Below are 19,129 nucleotides of genomic sequence, written 5' to 3'. Positions count from 1 at the left end.
GTGTACAAAATTTTTCAAAAAATATCTTCTGGGATGGTTTTTTTTTCTTAAAAGATTAGTCATTATTTGGTTTTCTGCCGCACCTGATGCAGCCCATCAAGGACAACAAGGCTTAAACATTTAAAGAAATCAAAGGGAAAAGCTTCCCAAACTAACTCCCTTTATCTATTTGTTTAATTCTTGCTCATTTCCTGACCAGTGATTTGTTGTTAAGACCATTAAAAGCTTAATATTTAGGCTTGGTCCATTTTTTTTTTTTTTTTTTTTTTTTTTTTGCCCAGGATTGTGTGTGTATATGTATTTGTGTATGTATGTACATATATATGTATGTATGGGTGAGGCTGTATTAAAATGTATACAAAAACGTTTAAAAAGTTTACACTCTCATGTGTGCTAGTCCTTGTTTCCAGTTCCTTTGTAATTTTTCATATTCATTATCCACGGTCAAATAGTGCACTATATATGCTGTCATTATTTTATTTTCCTGTTTCACTGAGTGCACTGATTTTGGGACTTGGAGCTGTTTGAGATTCAGCCTTCGTTCAGGAAGAATGGGGGGAAAAAAGAGGGATGTAGAGCGCATGCGTAGTGCCGTCCGCGGTGTTTGGTGATGTAGCGCGCATGCGCAGTGTCCGAGTCGGGTGGTTGAGAGCGGAGCGCGCGCGCGCGCGCGCCAGTGAGTGCAGTTGACTTACAGCGGGGCTGTGAGGAGAACTGACGCGATCCGCTCCTTTTTCTTTTTTCGTCCCTAAACAGTTCATTTCAAGGGCTTTCAACTTTTCTTTCTGCTCTTTCGACAGTCGTGTGAATAGCTCGTGGTAAAGTTTTCGACCCTAGACGGGTTGAAGTTAAATTTGAGAGGAGTTTTTAAAGGCTGGGCCTTTTTCTTTTTTTTTTTTTTTTTTTTTTTTTTTTTTTAGCTCGGTTGGAGAACGACTTTGGCGTTTTTTCCCCCCTGTTAGTTTGATAAATGCTATTTACCAAGATGGACCTGTTGAACTACCAGTACTTGGACAAAATGAACAACAACATTGGCATTTTATGCTACGACGGTAAACTTCTATACTTATTGTTTTTGGGTTTTGTTATCCTGAATTTGTTGTGTTGACTTTTATCCCGGAGCCTTTACTACATGTACAACTTGGTCAGTACAAGCAGAAGTAGAAACGGTTTATAACCAAATACAGCGTTATTCCACGCTCAGAGTGTCTAAAAGGACGGATTTGTTGTTCTTTTAGAAGCATGTTAGGGTCACACATGGCTTAGCAAAGGATAAAGAGTGGTAATGTTACACACTGACCTCATTAATGTAGTGTAATTAGAGGAGATAGTGATGGAGAGTAGTAGTAAATCGACTGATACAAAAATAAGACATGGCAGTAATATAGATTGATATTAATACTCAGTGAGTAAGAGTAAGTAATAGTGATCTTTATACAGTTGTTCCTTATTTTGGTGTCACTGTAGAGCTCTAGATCAGTACATCACACTGTGAAACCTCTGTAAAGTAATATATTTATGTTCTTAATGTGTTTTCTGTACAGTTTAAATTCTCCATGCCATTTCCATTTTATTTTTAGCTGCTTTTTGTGAGGACTGTGACCCATCATAAGCTCTTGATAAGCCAGTCTTTAACTGTAAAACATCCCTGCTTTATTATAGCATAGGCATTGCAGGACTCTTTATTATAATGCATTATATTATATAATATAATATAATATTGACTTTTTCTTTTACAAATGTGAACAGTATGTTTTGTTTTTGAGTTTGGGTTTGGATTAAACCCATTCAATTCAAGTAACCAGACAAATGGACTAATAACTATAAGTAGATGATAATAAACATTATGACTTGGTGAGTCGTTATTTCCACATCTGAAACAACTCAAAACAGGAATGTAACACTAGGTGTATAATGATTGCAGTGTGTAGCAATGTAATAGCGATACACTTTTATAATTTTTTTTTATTTTTTTTGTATTGGACAAGGTTGTAAGTTTGGCTTCCATGCTGTATATCAAAGAACAGACAGACTGTCAGGATCCTCATCAATTTACGGGTCTGATAAAACTTTCCATTTGCTTCGCATTTGTTCTTCTTACTACGTGGTATTACCTAATTTTACTTCCAATATCATAGTCATACAGAAAGTAATACAGTCACGCAGAGTGATCCAGTTCCCAGAGTGTAGCTTTCCTTGTCTAATGATGCAGATGTTGATCAATTTCCTTGCCACATCCTTCCTGTTTTGAAACAGCAACATTTACAGATGTCTATAAAATCCACAGCAACACACTGCTCTTTAACAGAACTGAGACACGTGTGTGTGTGTGTGTTTACTTATCTCATAGATTTAGTTTTTTTTTTTTTTTTTTTCCCTGCCTTGGGCTACATGGACTTTGCTAACTTTTCTCCAAAGCTCTCATGGCAGAGAGCAATTTTTTTTTGTTCCTGCTGTTTTGTTGAGAGGTCTGTGGAGCTGAACTACGCATTATTGTGATATTCAACTGGCACAATATTGTCATTGTGGACACTTCAAAAATATTGTCGCTGTTCTTGTGGTCCATCCAGGAGGAAGCTGCCAGTGGTGAGGTCAATGGTCTTCTATCATAAAGGACAGCTGTGTGTCTTTTCTGGAAGAGAGAGTCTCAATATTCACTATACTAATATTCCAGTATTATGGTTTTAACATTGTTCAGTGGGCTAACAGTTTGGGCAACTGTTGTGATGTTGGAGTTGTTTGATTACTTGTAATTAGGTTTTCATTTTGAATTCCCAAACTAGACACATTTCAGAATGGTGTGTAGCTGTTGAGTTCACATATAAAGTGTGTGATGTTAGACTGAGTGTGTCTGGGTGGAGGGGAAGGTGGAAGGCTTTTTTTTTTCCCCTCCTGTACCACGCTGTACCAGACTCCTGTTGTCAGCCATCACTTATCGAGAACAGAAACGTGACCCAGAAGCTTGTGCAGCTTCCAGACTGTAGACTGAAGTTCTGAAACTGAACAGAGCCAAACACGGGACACTGGGGAGGCCGCATGAATGGGGGGAAAAAGATCAGAACACTCCTAGCAATGGCTTAGAAGTTTATGGTTGAATATTTATGCTTAGACATGTGCTGATACGTTTTCAAGTAGTACTAAGGACCTAACTTTATAATATTATACTGTGTGGCCAAAATATGGATTTGCTTCCTCCAAGAAGGACATGTGCCTTCAAATATGGTCTAAAAAACAGATGGATGACGGCTCTCCTTATGCTGCCTTCTAGTTAGGACAGACATTATTTAGGTTTGTCAATAGAGTACAAAGTAATATTTTACTTAACGTCACTGTGAGCAACACTGGAGTCATATAGCGTTATAGTGATGCTCTATTATTCTTGAAGTACTCTCAGAAAAAAGGTTTTGTGATGTTATGTCATAATACTGATGATATATTGTTATAGTGTCCAGCCCTAGAGTCGAATTACTCAATGAGCTTTTCACTTTTAAATGTCTGAAGAGAAAGCTGGCTTGGCAGCTCTATTGACTACACAAATGACCAGAAGGTTGTTAGTTCAAATACCAGGACTGCCAGAGAGCAACTTTACAGGTCCCTTGTAAAAGGATCTTAACGTACATCTTCAGCGCTATGCTGGATTGTAACGTGACTCACTTGTAAGTCACTTTGGGTGAGTGTGTCAGCTAGATGTAGACTGGTAGGTGGATGTTTTTAAAAATCCAGACTAGGTATATCAAGTGTTGATAGTCCTGTTTTGGTTTATGGTTTTTACCGTGTCACCAGAATTTGTTCCCGTCATTAAATTTAGTGAGTTGATAGCAAGTCATTGCTCAGACATACAGTATGACCTATGGACAGTATGACGATATGATATTGTTCCTATGATATAACATCAGTGAAATCTCTGAACAGAAAATAGCCTGTGTTGGTGCTTTCTTAGCAAAATCTCAGAAAAATAATATACTGTGATGATGTATGTATCATGTATCTCCAAGTATGGTGGTAAAATGGTCATCATTTCTAAACATAAAGTACCACTTGCTTATTGTCTTAATGATTAAGAAACTGCTTGTTCCTCTTCCTTGGCTGATGAATCATCCTTGTTTTGAGATATCTGTCCAGAGATGACCTGGTGTGTTGATGGGAAACGTCTAGCTGGAGCATGAGGCTGGATCATCGATGTTGCTGAGATGCCGTTCAGTGGGTCCAGCTCTATGATTGCTTGCCTCAGTGTTTAGCTTTCGTGTTGTGTAAAGTTGGTGGATCACCTGACCCAGTGACAGAGGATGTAAATACACAATCATGGCCCTTTTCACTTGCTGCAACACAGCAGACTTTCCAGCTATTTTTGCTGCGCTCCAAAGAATCGCCAGAGCACATGGCTATGCATACTGAAGCTTCCAGTGCACCCAGAGCACTGCATCATCCCTTAAAATAGGCCTGCATGCATGCCGGGTATTCGTGCACCGAGAACTGGAAGTGCATGCCGATGTGTCAGGTGGCTTGTTCAGCATTTAGGTTCATCCCATGAACTATCACTGCTTAATACTTTTCTCACCAGTAGCATTTTGGATTTGCTGCCTCTGACATGCAGTAATCTTAGCCAATGAAAGAAACACTAGATTTCTTGTGTTGTTGTTCTTGTTGTTGTTGTATATCTTTATTTCAGTGTGAAACTTCTTGGCCCTGCAGCCTGAACAAGCAGCATTCAGCATCGGCAATCTGCCAAGAATATTTTATGAACATTGTATAATATTGATGTAATGACTTTCAATTGATTGTAAAGCAAATTTAGTAACATAGATAAGAGGGCAGTTACTCAGGCCTTCAGTAATGCAGGGGTAGATTGTTTGTGATGAGTCATTTAATAATATTTATAAAATTTAGACCAGCCAGGCCTGTCAGTTGGGTTGCGCTTATCTTTCTAACATAGCCTAATGTGTAGCTAGCTAAAAGTACTATTCAGCTATGCTACTTGAACTAACAATATCTAGAAATGCAAGGTACACTTGCACTTACTGTGCCTGTGTAAAGCACGAGGACAAGGACATCCGTGTGGAGAGATTACATGTTCATGAGTGTGACATGTGAGATTTGAACATGAAGGCTGTGTTTAATTTGAGAGTTCAGCACAGTGAGTTCTTGTAATTGACTTGTTTAAAGTTGTTGTAAGTAATGGGCTGATCTTCTCAGCCTGTTGCCACCGCAACCATCACCAGGAAAAGCAGCACGAAAATAACTAAAATGATCGTTTATATAAGGTTAGGTTATTTAAGTCTATTTACATTTATATAAAAAGTGTATATGTATATTAAGACTTTCTCCAACCCAAATAAACAGGAGCAACTCTGAATCACATTAGTAAAGCCTTGTTAAAGTAGAACAGTTTCCTTAATTAATAATTAAATAACTGGATATTTAATAATCACTAAATGCAATAGATTATTACTGGCCTTTATCAGATAATCTGTCACAATATGAGAATATTACCAAATGCTTATGTCAGACAAATGAGACACGCAAACTAACGCAAGGTTACAGAATTCTGTACAGTTTTACTGGTTCCGCACATTTTCCTGCGTTTCTTGCATTTTCTTGCATATGTGTTGCCTACATTTCAAGTTCTGATTTGTTGTTGACTTTTAGTTTCCGATGCCTGGAACCAGTGAATCGACTCTTTTTGACTACTATGTGAACCCCAAAGCAGGATGGAGATGTGATAACATGACACACAAACATGCTTTCAAATATTGTTGCTGCATTTGACTAGAGGTCGAAAACACCCCTTAGCTCGAAATTCCTACTCATGAACTTCTCACCTACAAGTTCAGAGAGTGATGTCAAATCAGCATGGCTGATTGCTTTTAAATGATTTATGCCGTATATACAAGTATTTGCTTTAGATTATTCACCCGACATACATACATACATACATACATACATACATATTTACTTGTTATATCTATAACATTGACTATACAGTTTGCTGTTTTGAGGAGGAAAATATACACCACTCATCGCAGTTAAATGGCTAGCTTGTTGCTAACAAAATATATGATATGGAAAATAAATAATGTGGTGTTTAGTAATGCTACTGGGTCAAAAAAAAAAAGTTTAATTACTTACCAGATAATTGATTCAAATGGTTCAATTCAAATGGTTTTCACTTTACCCAACACTGCATACTCCATGACATGAGATGTGCTTTGAAGTGAGAAAATGTTCATCTCATAGCCTAATAATTCATTAATTTCAGACCATGGTCATTTTAAACTCATAAGTTGTTATACAGCAACCAACTTTGGCCAAAGTAGCACAAGATACTGTTTTCCCTAAGTGTAGATGAATAAGTGTTGTTCAAGCAGGTATATTGCCTTTCCTGTGTTCCTGACATTCCCACAAACAAATGATAACAAATCGAAATCTTTCTCACATGAAAATACAACTTAGTTCATGAGGTCAACAGTGTAATGTAATGTAATAAGTTCATGTAATTTAGAGGAGGTCATACTTTTTTGGAAACAAGCTCTGTCATTTCCGGGCAATTCCAGTCATTTCCATCAAATGGGCACAGCATGACCTTTGGAATTCATTGCCAACTCTTTTTATTATCAGATTTTAGTGATTTTCTCGACTAGCTGTCGCAGCCCTAGTTCATGTTGGTCATTGTGGATGTAATTTCACTTATAAATGGGATAAACATTGGCTTATGGTGGTTTATTATTTAAAAAGTGTTAGTTATATTGTTAATGCTACTTACAGTGTGTTAATGGAGAGGTTGATATATTCATATAGACCTGGGTTAATTTTTCTGCTTAGATAAGATAACTCTACAAAATTATTTACAGGACATAATTAAAGTTTACTATCTCAGAAAAGTGCATGCCTAGTTCCTTTTGGTTTTATGATTTAATAGCTGCAACCCTGTGAGTCTACCAGATCCTTTATATGGATACAGTATTCTAGGGTTGCATGCCAGCAAGCAGAGCTTAAGTTCACCAAAGCCCAACTGGCTCAGACTGAAACGCTGACTGTCACTTTTTCTGCTGAACAAAGGCGATAAAGCTAACAGGTGAAACACATGACCCACCCCTGCCAGAACTCCCATTTTTCCACTCACTCCAGGCATTCATTTCAGACATAAAGAGCTTTGATTGTCTGCCTTATGAATGGGTAGCAGTGGCCTGGCTGTGAGGGCAGATCAGATTTCAGGCAAAGGGGAAATATCATTATCTACAAACATTTATAGTATGATCAAGGAGTTAGAAGTAGTCGCATCCACTCCCTCTTCAAACCCACCCAATTATGTTTTAAAACTCAAGGTGTCTCTGCTCCCTCTCACTCTGACTGCCAAGAGAAGGCTTAACTTCTTTTCTACTTTCTAAAACTGTGTGTGTAGGTGTGTGGTAACTGCGATGGTGGGGGTTGGTTGGCTCGCTTGTGTAACAAAATCCCATCCTGGCCTGACGTTTGAAGTCTTTAGAAGCGCTCGCCTTTGATCATTTGTGCTCCTAATGAGCGCCTTTCAGCAGATCAGAGGTTGAACGCATCTCCTCTGACACTGATAGGGATCTTTTATGACTCCCAGTGTAGGTTACTGTATAATGCTTGGCAGTGCTAAATAAAGCACTAGAAGGCCAAGTTTATTCACCAAACAAGAAGTTGGTGTATAATGCATTAAATATGATAAAGACAAATTTTTTAAAGAAAATTCTTTAAAGCTTCTTGATCTGTGCCTGTTTTTTTCCAAATGGGAGATCCCATCCTGATTGATCTTTTTTCATTTATAAAGTCTAGATGCCCCTACAGTCTAAACATGACCTTTTCAAAGGCATCTTCAGGTGCTTGGAAATGTGTGAAACATCCTCCTTTCTGTTCTATCACCGATGAGTCAAACTGTAAACTGTAATTCGGTCTTAATGGATCGCTCTCCAATATCACAATAGCCTGTGACACCGCCCTGCTCCCCACCTCCTATTGAAAAGCCTCTCTGGAGGCAAATGCAAATAAGCTATCATGTGTCAAGGGTCTCTCTAAGCCTCATATGAGCTTGCTATCTTTTCTCTATTACCCACTCCCGACTTCTGCCAAAAAACAATGATGTCATTCCTGTTGCCATGGAGCAGGGACAGACGAGCCGAAACATGCCAGTCAGGAAAATAGGACACTTGTTGTGGGAGAGGCCTTGTAGTGCACCTCCGAACGATGCAGATTTACACATTTTTTGCACTCAGCTATTTATGGTAGAAGTCTGGAGAATGTTTTATGATTATGCATCATTTCAATGATATATATCAGGGTTCAGCAAAGTGGAGAAAAATTAGGAGAAAAAGCAGCCTATCTAAGACCCAGGGTTTCTCAGAATAGGCCTGTTGAACTTGGATTTTGCTCAGTAAATCTCATAAAAAGTTGATTCTGAGTCGAGCTAACCTCATCCCAAGTGGAAAGTCCCAGTTGCTCCACACTGCCAGTTGTAATTTTCCTGCTCTCCTCCCACACACTGTGCTGTAAATATGCAGCCATGGTTCTCAGCAGCTCTTCTCCGAAATGGCCGTGAAATGCCATTAATTCAGATCTGTTGCTATTCAGATCTGGAATTGCAGATGCTTTAAAAGTAGTTTGCAATAAGCATAATGTTATGCTGGTCTTCACCCTGGTGGTCCAGTTCAGATCAAAAGAACAAAGCCGGACTTTGATGTGCTACTCAGGGAGCTTTTATTTTTTTTCTTGTTCAAATATTCCAGGCCAACATTAGTCTTATATTGGACAATGCATCTTTCCAGAGTGTAAGACTTGCTCTTGCCCCATTAATTCTGTCTGCTTAGTGAAATAAGATTAACTTGCTTCGTTGTAATGACCTAGCAGGCATTTTTGTTTTACCTAAATGTGAAATTGGTTGTGAAAGTTGGCACAGACATAGATGTATTATGACAGTACTCATTTTGACGACACTAAAGGTTATTGCCAGGTACCTTCCCACAACCTACCTCTGACTTCTAGAGAAGCATGATTATCAGTAAAACACAATCCAATACAGAAATTATATCCACTGATTCACTGTAGAAGTCCCAGCACCTGCTGGAGACCCAAAATAGGACTGCCTACAGTAATACTGCATGAGTGTAAACTGGAATTTTTTAAAGCTTGGTTTTCCTGAGCCTTTGCCCAAAGCCCCCAAGTGTGCAGTATTAATAGCAGGTGTGTTGTGTGTTTTCGCAGGCGAAGCAGCACTGCGTGGGGAGTCCAGAATGCAGCCCATGTCTTCTACAGTCAATAACCACAGGACAGCTCCTCCTCCCATCAGCCCCAGTAAGAGGAAACACAGCATTGAACTGAACGACGATAGCATGGACCCCAGCAACGAGCATGTGGCCAAGATGAGTCGCCTGTTCGCTACACACCTGTAAGTGCAACATGTTTATATTATCTTCTGATTTTCTAAGTGCTTTAACACACTAGTTACCATTCACACATTGTGTTCTCAGGTCTGGAAGCTGTAATACACACTCCCTATATAAACTTCATTACAGTAATATGTATTATATATGCAGTCCATTCTGCGCAATGTATAAATACATGAATAATTCATATCAGCCATAATGGCTATTTATACAGTATGAGAGGCTTTTAATGATGGATAGGCAGGTGACAATATTTCCACATTTATGCCTTTCTCTGCAATTACCTAACCTTATTTATGCATAGATTATTATTTTGTACGTTACATGATTAAATCGGTGTGGTCAGACGATGGAAGCCTTTTTTAAAGACGAAATATCATAGTACATGTCACTGATGCGGCTTGCACTTTCAATCGCAGCATGCAGCTATGTTTATTATTTTAGAAAATTTCTGTATGTACTGAAAACAAAATATGCCTGGTGAAAAATCTGTGGCTGCTAAAATTTAGATAGCCACTCAGCGTGAGAGATGGTCTAAAACAATAATTTGCTATTCTGATCACAAAGTCTCATTTAAAATATTTACTGCCTATGTACTAGTTCCTTTTCTTGTTGAGCTGCATAACTGGGAAAGCTGTAGCAATTCCACATTTAGAACATTTGGAGTGTCAGAATATGTCCTTTCTCACAAATGTAGTTTCCTGGAAGTACACACAATATTTCCCTCAAAGATAAGGCCTTTAAGGCTGATTTATACTTGCTGTTAACTACACGTACACAAGATGGCTGCCAGTCGCCTGTGCAACTTAGACATTTATGCAACACATCTGTGTGGCACAATACCAACGTAAATAGTGGAGGCAGTATAGCACCATGTGACATTGTGTCCACAACTGATTGTACCATGTACCGTCATGTTTCAAATCTCATACTTATGTACTCTTCCAAAAGCGTTGAGTGCTAACACTAATGGTTTTCCTTTTACACGTAGTGTTCGAATTTAAAAAAAACTGTTATAACCGAGTAACCACCGAAAGGTCTGTTTTGAGTGCTAGTCTTGTGGATTTTCTAGATTAGATGCAGGTCATGACAACAATCACACCGACGGCAGAAAGTAAAGAGCTCGTCAGTCTGTTTAATGTTGCTGTACATGAAGTTGCTGAACAACAGTTTGACTTGGAAACCAGATGGATACGGATGTTTAGGCTTTGACATGCCATCTAGTGAACGTTGCTTTTAATCCTCCAGATGTACATAAGGTACACAAGGGAGTGTGTGAACAATGTCGCTCACGTAGCAGCTGTGTGCGCGCATGTACACAGGGTGAAAGTGAAGTGTGTTTGCACCTTTAGAAGACAGCTATACTTCCAAATGCTTTATATTAGGAGCAGTTAAAAACTCTAGTAAAAGCTGAACAAGAGCCATGCAGGTAACATCCTCGCCAACAGAAATGCAAGGGAAGAGACAAGCAGCTTGGAGAAGGACTGAAGGATGGCATCATTGCTGATGCTTTTGAATTCCTCCCATTCCAGGCATGCAAGTGGAACACGTGGCCCATTTGTGGTGCGTCTCCATTCTGTTGTGGTGGAGCACACACGCATTCCTCACATTTCTGCTCAGCATTGGAACAGCAACATCCAGTCATGAGACACAAGACATGACAGTTTAGTGTCAAATAACGCACTGCAGTGCAAGGCAGATCTGTGTGCCACAAATTAGGGCACAAGTGTGAGAAAGAGAACAACGGAATCACTCAGAGCCTCAAGGGTCTCACAGTTGGTGCATTCTCAGCATGGCAAAGTATTTCTGTCTGCACTTTCCAAATGACCTGGTTTTAAATCCGTAAGCCCTGACTTACATTTACTTTTATTCATTTCATGGTCTAAGTATTATAAGATTCTATCTGGATTATAAGATTGTATCTGGATGAAGACTGTAAAGTACTAAAGTTCAACAACATCTACAATTCAGCTGTGTTTCAGATGAACATTAGTACACTTCTGGGCCAATTAGAAAGTAGATTTCTGTTTGGTTTTATAAGGTCCTATCTGACTCTCTCTCATTTAGTTTCCCAATAAATAACTAACAAATGTTATAACTCAGCAGAGACAGAATCTGATTGTAGGCATATAAAACCTATAAGGACCATGTTATGATCATATATACTTTCAAATCAGTTGCATGGTTCTGAATGGATTTGCAAAGATATAAACTGTAATCTGTTTCACTTTCAAAATCTGAAGTTGTTCCTGAACAAGCTATTTTACCTTAAAATTTCATTTTAAAGCATTTAGCAGTATAGTAACAGCTTCAAACCTCTTAATAAATCTGCTGTATTCTCATTAATACAGTTTCTGTTTATGAAGCATATTGCATGTAGCTAACTCATTTTCTTTACTGTCAGTGCACAAATCACATCCTTCTGGATGATGAATTTATGAATTTGTAAACAGATTTTTTTTTTAAATATTACACCAAAATTTGTAGAATTATAAAAAGTAACCCTACAGGAGAATAAAGTATCCCTGAGTGATAAAGTCTGTGTGGTTAACATGGTTTCAACCAAGTACTAATGTCATGGTTTGGTAGAGGATTTTATCCTGAGCAGCTCAGATTCCAGTCCAGCCTTGTAGCTCAGGATTAACGGCCTTGCTCCTGCTGGAGAAAAGGTCTCCCACTTGAAAAAATCACTTTTTCAGAATAGTATGGTCGTGTGTGCTGCTGTTGTTAGTCAGACTCAGCACTAATACCAAAACGATGATACCCTCATGGTTCACGACTTCCTGGTAGCCTAAACCAAAATAAAAAATATTAGGTTTCACACATGCAAGGCCCTTGCCATTAAAGTCAGTTAAGTCTCTTGTACGTGTGGTTTCCCCTCTTATTTGCCCACATCATAATATGAGAACACGTTAATACAATGCCAAGGCTGGAAAAAAAATCATTTATACCCAGCATAAAATTGTCTCTGTTTGACGCGCACCTTAAGTGGGTTTGAAATATGGCCGGGGTATTTTTTTTAAAGCCCAAGCTTGTAGCATGTGTGCAAAACTGCAAATCTCAGCAAAACCATGGCGGCTTATGAATAAATATGATTTGTCGCAGTTTCAAAAGTTTTGAAAGGCGCATTGTTCTATGTTCAGAACACTGCTTCTGTTTCTCGTGATCTCTCTTGGTCAGCAAGTAAGAATAAAAAAGTAGGATACTCAAACATGTTTCAGCCTATCTCAGTTATTTAGAAATGTTCATTGCTAATTTAGTTTATGATCTTGTAGCAGACAGCATAAACATAAGTTCAGTTCTGTGTGCTTGTTCAAGTTTGAGAAGTTTGACCATTCTCTCCAGCCCGTATTCTTTCACAGTCTCCTTATTTATGAGTAGTATGTCTCTGACACCTGACACCGTGGGCTTGAGGCAACAAGGAAGGCAGCTCAGGTTTCTGTTATTGTGTGCTAGGAGGAAGGGCAAGCCCTGCAGCAAAGCAGAGTTATAGATGGGGGTTGGGGAAAACGACTCTCTCTTTTCCTCACTACCTTCTTTTGTTCACAGGATACACCCTACAATGTGACATGGTTTCAGTTTTATGCAATTATTAGACCAACATTATTTCATGTGCTCTGGACAGTCTGGTATTTAATTAGCTTCCCATATGATGATAATTTTTACTTTTTTTATATTTTAATTCAGTAATAGGCCACATTGTTCAACCATATTGAGGTGATGTTTCAGGAGAGATGTCTCCATTAATTGTCATGCAGAATTCAAAAGTTAGAGGAATATACACAGCAGATCCCTTTGCAGAATTACTGAAAGTAAAGTCAGGCGGGGGCCATTTTCTCATTTTCACTGCTGAGCTGAAAACAAAGGCGCCCTTATCCTGTGGGCCCACTGTGTACTGGAAGCCTGCTCTGGCCTGTCCCTCTGCTGCAGGGAAAAGTCCCTCAATCATAGCGCAGTCCACTTAAAACACAGCCTCCAGCCCACAAACTGTGTGTGTGTGTTGCGTATGGTTCAGGATTAGTTTCATAACAAGCGTTTTATAAAGGGCCTTTAATGGAATTAAATCTGCTGAACCTGAAATGTAGTTCTTAAATATAATAATGATCTAATATTTTGGACGTTTTTAGCAGAATAGAAATTAAAGAAGGCATGAAAATTAGGTTTGACCTTAAGTCTTATTATTAAAAGTTCTGTGTAGCAGTGAAGCATGCTGTCGTAAAGGTTTTTACTCCGAGCCAGGGCTGAGCCGTGGAAGCCCTCAGCTGCCTGCTGGGAAATTTCAGAGCGAGTATTTCTCATGGCTTTGGAGCCAGCCAAATGGGGAGTGGAGAAGAGCCAGCACCATAGCGGTTTGGGTTGATGAAATCATTGTTAGCTGCCGATTTCAGCATGGTGTATGCGCACCGAGGGAGTGACAACGTAAATCAGTTCTGACTGTAAAGGTAAAGGAACTTATTCTACAGCAGAACACTGCACTCATGCATAGTTTGGCCAAGTAGTTTATAAAATCTGACATTGTATAGTATAATGAACAAATCATTGTTAGTCACATGTAACTTACACATAAAAGAAAATTATCAATCTTTTTGGGAAAAGAACAGTAAGTACTGTTAGTGTTGGTTACAGGCTGTATGGCTCAATGTGTAGATCTTTTAAAACTCTCACATGTGTTCTGTATTAGCATTTTGGAATGTATTTTAAAGCAGTAGTGGATCCAGTGGCTCCAATTAACATTACGCTACTCACACTACTGAAGATTTAGTGCTTTGTCTCCTATAGTGTTTTATAGGCCACTGTTCATTGGCCACTGCTCTAGATAAGACCATCACAGTGTTTTATAGGCCACTGTTCCCTGTAAGCATATACAATTCAAGGCTGTCAGATTGACTGCAGAATGGCTGATGGGAAACAGAGTGCATGTGATGCCTACATCAGTTGGAGTTTGGTTTCCAAAACTCTGCTTTGTGCAAGGCTGTGTTTGTATCCTGTGGTTCTGCCTTCCTTGCCTTGATTCGTCCCAGATGTTTCCTGTATCTCTAGGGTCGACATTCTACTGACATAAAGAAGAAAGATACAGCACTCCCAAGATTGCAGGGAAGGTTTTTTCAGTGCGATACTCAAATACTATTGTATGAATATGTCCCCAGTTTTATTGCCTACCTTCTGCTTTGGTGTCTCCCAGCGTGGACAGCATTTAAACCTAAAGTAGGCTGCCTACCTACGCTGAGCTCAGGACTTCTCATATCAGCAGTCTCTTCTGAATCACAAAACATCTGAATTCATAAGAGTTATGGATTATCATCATGTCTCTCAGGGGGCTGATTGACCTCTCGAGTTCTTGCTTATGGATTTCTACTTAAGGGCTGGCTTTTAAAGTGATAATAAAGCAAGCGTTAAATGGAAGATCGGAGAGTCTAAATACTGTAGCCGAGATATTACTTGATCATTTTATGCAGTGCGGTTTGCTCCGATTCTAAAATTAATGGACGCCTTTGAATAACCAGTTTAAGACGCCACAGCTTATTCCCACTAATTGTATACTGCATATAACCCGAGACCTTGTAAAGATGAAAAAGAAGAAAGAAATGGATCTGTGCCATTCTGTGCCTATGCTTAGACCAGAGCTCTTGGTGCATTTGTCTTCCCTCGACCTTTAAGCTAGAACCTTATTCCTACAGTCTTCAAGTTTGCACCATTTGACACTCAGTGCGATCACCTAATGACTAATTAATTACTAATTATATAGTTGGTACAGACCCTAAACTTTTCTCATAATGCCCCTTGCCTTGGTTATTTATTTCTTTTGCGCTCGATTGCTTGCCAAGTTCCAGGGCCCCAAGGCTTTCTTGTGGGAGGACGCTGGGTTGTGTTCATGCTTTTTGGCAGAGATTAAAGTTGGGCAAGCACCACCTCCTTTTCTATGCCTTACTTAATCAAAACAGATGAAAGGGTCATGTGAAGTAAATATGACTCGTTTCTTTTCCCTTTGTGTGTAATAGCACTACACTTATGTTGAGTCATTTGGCAGATGGTCTTATCTAGAGCAGTTTACAAAAACATGCAAACAGTAGAAGGCAGCTTAATAAAGTACACACTGTGTGTGAAAGGATTCATTATATAAACAAGTCCTATCTTGGCCTGATCACAATTGTAACTATTATTTCCAAGTGTGATGGTACAATAAGAATAATAACCTAGACTCATTTAGTGAATCAAGTATTTAAAAGTTATCCCATCTTTTTTAACAATGCACAGATGCCTTGTTAAAAAAAGGACTGGCTGAAATGTTACTCAAGACTGAGGATTTTAGCCATGAATCAATTCAGACCTTCCAATTCAATCTTGTTCCATTGCTGAGGGACAAGGACACTAAAGCAGTGAGATTTAGCTTTGGTTTGTAAAAGCATTTCTAATCCTCTCCACACACTGTTATTCTCTGACTGTGATCACAATTCAGTCTTCAGAAAGAAAGACAACTGAATGTACTTTTGTGGGCAATCTGTTCCCTGGAGATTCTCATGAAAGGAACATCAGTGAGTTGGAAAGGCCTTATGTGTTTACTTTTTTAGAGGGTCATGAAACTGTTGTTAGAGAGGCTCTGGAAGTTTTTCTGCTTTATTCTTGAGCAGTAATTGAATTTTCTGCTGCTCTTTTTTTTATCAGTGCTGTGAATCATTATTAACCATAAATGCAAGATGTATATTATATTCTCGACAATCATTTCTCTAGTTTCTTTATTTACTTAGGAGTAAGGGCCAAAGATAGAAGCTCAGCATTTCTATCTTACTCTATTGTTCTATTTTGAGACAGGCCTGGTTTTCTCTGGCTCCTCAGCAAAGTCTGAACTGTCGTGACCTGTATAATTAGTTTTTGGAACCCTCTGTTTAGAAAAATAGTCGCCTCTGTTTAGAAGAAGCTAAAGTGAAATAAGGACAGAGAGCATGTGTTTCTTGCAAGCAGGTTTAATTCATAAACTAAAAGGACCTCTCTCTCTTGTGTTGTGGGGGAAAGACGTTTCCGGCCGACACAACAGTGGACTCACAGGTGCTTTCTTTGCCAGCTTAGTTGCCAAGGAACAGACTATTTCAAGGATCACAGTCCACATGGTTAAAAAAATATATGCACTGACCCTAAGCCCCCTGAAAGAAGTCCTTGCTGAATGTGAAAGGGCCAATAACTGCCGTAGCTTTCTTTATACTTTGTGTATAAAGAGATATCCAGGGAGTTACTGCAGCATAAATATAAATATTAAAATTAAGCAGTCTACAGTACGACATATGTGGGCGCACCATGATATGTCTGTTGATATACATTTACATTTTACATAAATCCTCTCTCAAATACTGATAATTTTTGATGACCCATGTTCCTCTTAAATTCTGAATTAAAAGCAGCACTTCTTGCCTCCACTGCCACCTAATTAAAGCCAAAGTGTCCTCCCCCTGTTTCCGCCCTGTTGTCTAGGCCTGCTCTGTGCTCACTGAAGGGTATTAAGTTCTCTTCCTGTGAAGTGTACACAAGTCACTCGGTCCCTTCTCTGGGCCTCTGCTTGGTTGGCAGCATGAAACGATCCCTTCTGGAAGGACTGAAACCCAAAACGCCACACGTGTCAGTTCTTTCAGGAAAAGAAGACAAGAACAGGACTGGACAGGGGAGTTTGTTTTGGGAACAAGCCATTCTGGTCAGAAATGAGTGAAATATCTGAACATAGAAGCAGCTTTGTTTAAAAGAAAAAAAAAAAAAAAAAGAGGACTAGATTAGCAGAGTCGGCCCTTTAGCCAGAGCTGATAAGGGCAGGTTTTTAATTCTGTGAGCGAACTGAAATGAGCTGGGTGGTAATGGAAAGGTAGTTATATTTAGGTGAATGTATGCAAGATATTTCAGTAGGTCGCATACAAACTTAGAGTGAACCCACACAGCCTGCCAGCTCCCCACTGAAAGCACTATTTCCAGTATTAATAATGTACCAGTGCTAAAGTGCCAGTATTAATAGCAGTGCCCATTCAGAGCCCTGTTTGTCATTTCAGAGGAAAGCCCACAAATGGCGATTACCGCAGGGAGCCTCGTGAACGGAGCCGCAGCCCCATCGAGCGCCTGCACGCTGCCCACCTTTACGCACACATGCCGAACCTGGCCATGGAGCAGCCGCTCGCACTAACCAAAAACAGCGCCAAGATCCCCAACTCACAGAGCGCCAGCCCCATTGAGCGCCAGCAGGTAAATCACACAAAGGTCATGATTTATTGTTATTTATTAATTGCAAATTCTTTATGCAAGAAAATTAACTTTAAAAAAAAAAGCCAAGTCTGAACAATATTTTCCTTAATAATCACCACATAATTAACTCATTTTGCTAAAATATTTATTGTATTGTTCCCATCTCTAATTTGTAGGTGTAAAAAAATAGATAAATATGTATAATTTGCAAAATGATAATGGACATTAATGATCATGGACAATACCAATACAAAACTGGTTGTTAACTTCTCTAATATTGGCAAATGCCACTGGAAAACTTACCTGACTGCGTACAGTCGAGTGAAATGGAAAGGGTTCTGCTTTATATATGACACATAACAGAACTCTTGTGCTGACATCTGTTATGACCTGACTTTTTTTTTAATCGATGTATTGTGTATGCAGAATCGGCCCTCGGTGATCACGTGTGCCCCTGCGAACAACCGTAACTGTAACCTCTCTCACTGCACTGTGTCTCACAACGGCTGCCCTTCAAACTACAGGAGGCCTTCTAACTGTGAGTGCACGAAAGCCTTTATTATATCCTTAACCCGAAAATTGTACACCGCATATGGACATTTTAAAAATTCATGGAATGCTGTTTCCATCCAGGTATTTTGCCTTATATGAGGTTGATAGAAACTCCTCTTTAGACATTGCAGGAGTGCGCTTTGATGAATAGTGATGCTAATAAAACGACTACATCACAAACCCAAGTGCATCAAAGGTCATGAAAAACAGCTCAAGAAGAGAGTTGGTACTGTGTTTACAACAGATCTCTAGATTCCAATAGACTGGGAGAATGAGCGTGGGGTCATGGGAAATAAGGTTTAATTTCTCTGTTGGGAGCCTGCAGTTCTTCTCTGAACACAGTGTAATTTACTCCAGAAGGGCTTATGTAACCGCAAAGCTTTCCTGTCCTCTTTTTTGTCATTTTATTAACTTGGCTATCCATCATGTTTGCTCTTACTTCAACTGGGATTTATAAATCATGTTTCTATTAATCTCTCAGTACATGGACTTTGAATTTGAGCATAGCACTTACTTGGTTGGAAATACCAGAAATTCAGAAAGTGTCACAAAGTTTTTAACACCTACCAAGTAAATGATATAGAGATTGTTCCAGTCCTAAACTCCACAGCATGTAAAATAGTACATCACCTGTAACAGCTGTGGCAGGTGGTAATATTTTGATAAACTATTTAGTGTACTAGTATGTAGTTTTGAGGATTTGAGACTTAGCCCATGACTGTGACACTGACAGCGACATCGCCATCGCTGCTCTTCAGAATATTCGACAGAAAAGTGGCTGACGGAAACTGCAATTTATTTCGTTTGATGGCTTTTTGGAATGTATATGTATGTGTGTGTAATATAGTATAGCAATTAAAGCAAACCTGTTTGCAGATTTCTTCGACTAATAATTAGATGTTGATGGACTCATTTCCACAGTAGCCAATAGCGTTCAAGACTCACCACACCCCTGCCAA

The 19,129-nt window shown here is 39.1% G+C and overlaps 1 protein-coding gene across 6 annotated transcripts in view; it reads left to right on the top strand.

Moving 5' to 3' along the window:
* The window catches only part of vgll4b (vestigial-like family member 4b), a 44,525-nt gene that overhangs the window by 21,896 nt on the left and 3,500 nt on the right, over positions 1-19,129 (top strand). For 3 of the 6 annotated variants that reach the window (XM_026932824.3, XM_026932823.3, XM_026932820.3), the window contains 3 exons: positions 9,220-9,403; positions 17,429-17,618; positions 18,045-18,156. In XM_026932824.3, coding sequence (XP_026788625.1) covers positions 9,220-9,403; positions 17,429-17,618; positions 18,045-18,156 — 486 coding nt within the window. The other 3 variants (XM_026932822.3, XM_053227259.1, XM_053227258.1) reach the window with 3 other exon arrangements.

This window comes from Pangasianodon hypophthalmus, chromosome 20, assembly GCF_027358585.1.
Source record: "Pangasianodon hypophthalmus isolate fPanHyp1 chromosome 20, fPanHyp1.pri, whole genome shotgun sequence".
In the NCBI taxonomy this organism is placed as follows: domain Eukaryota; kingdom Metazoa; phylum Chordata; class Actinopteri; order Siluriformes; family Pangasiidae; genus Pangasianodon; species Pangasianodon hypophthalmus.
This window is presented reverse-complemented; position numbering and strand designations above follow the sequence as displayed.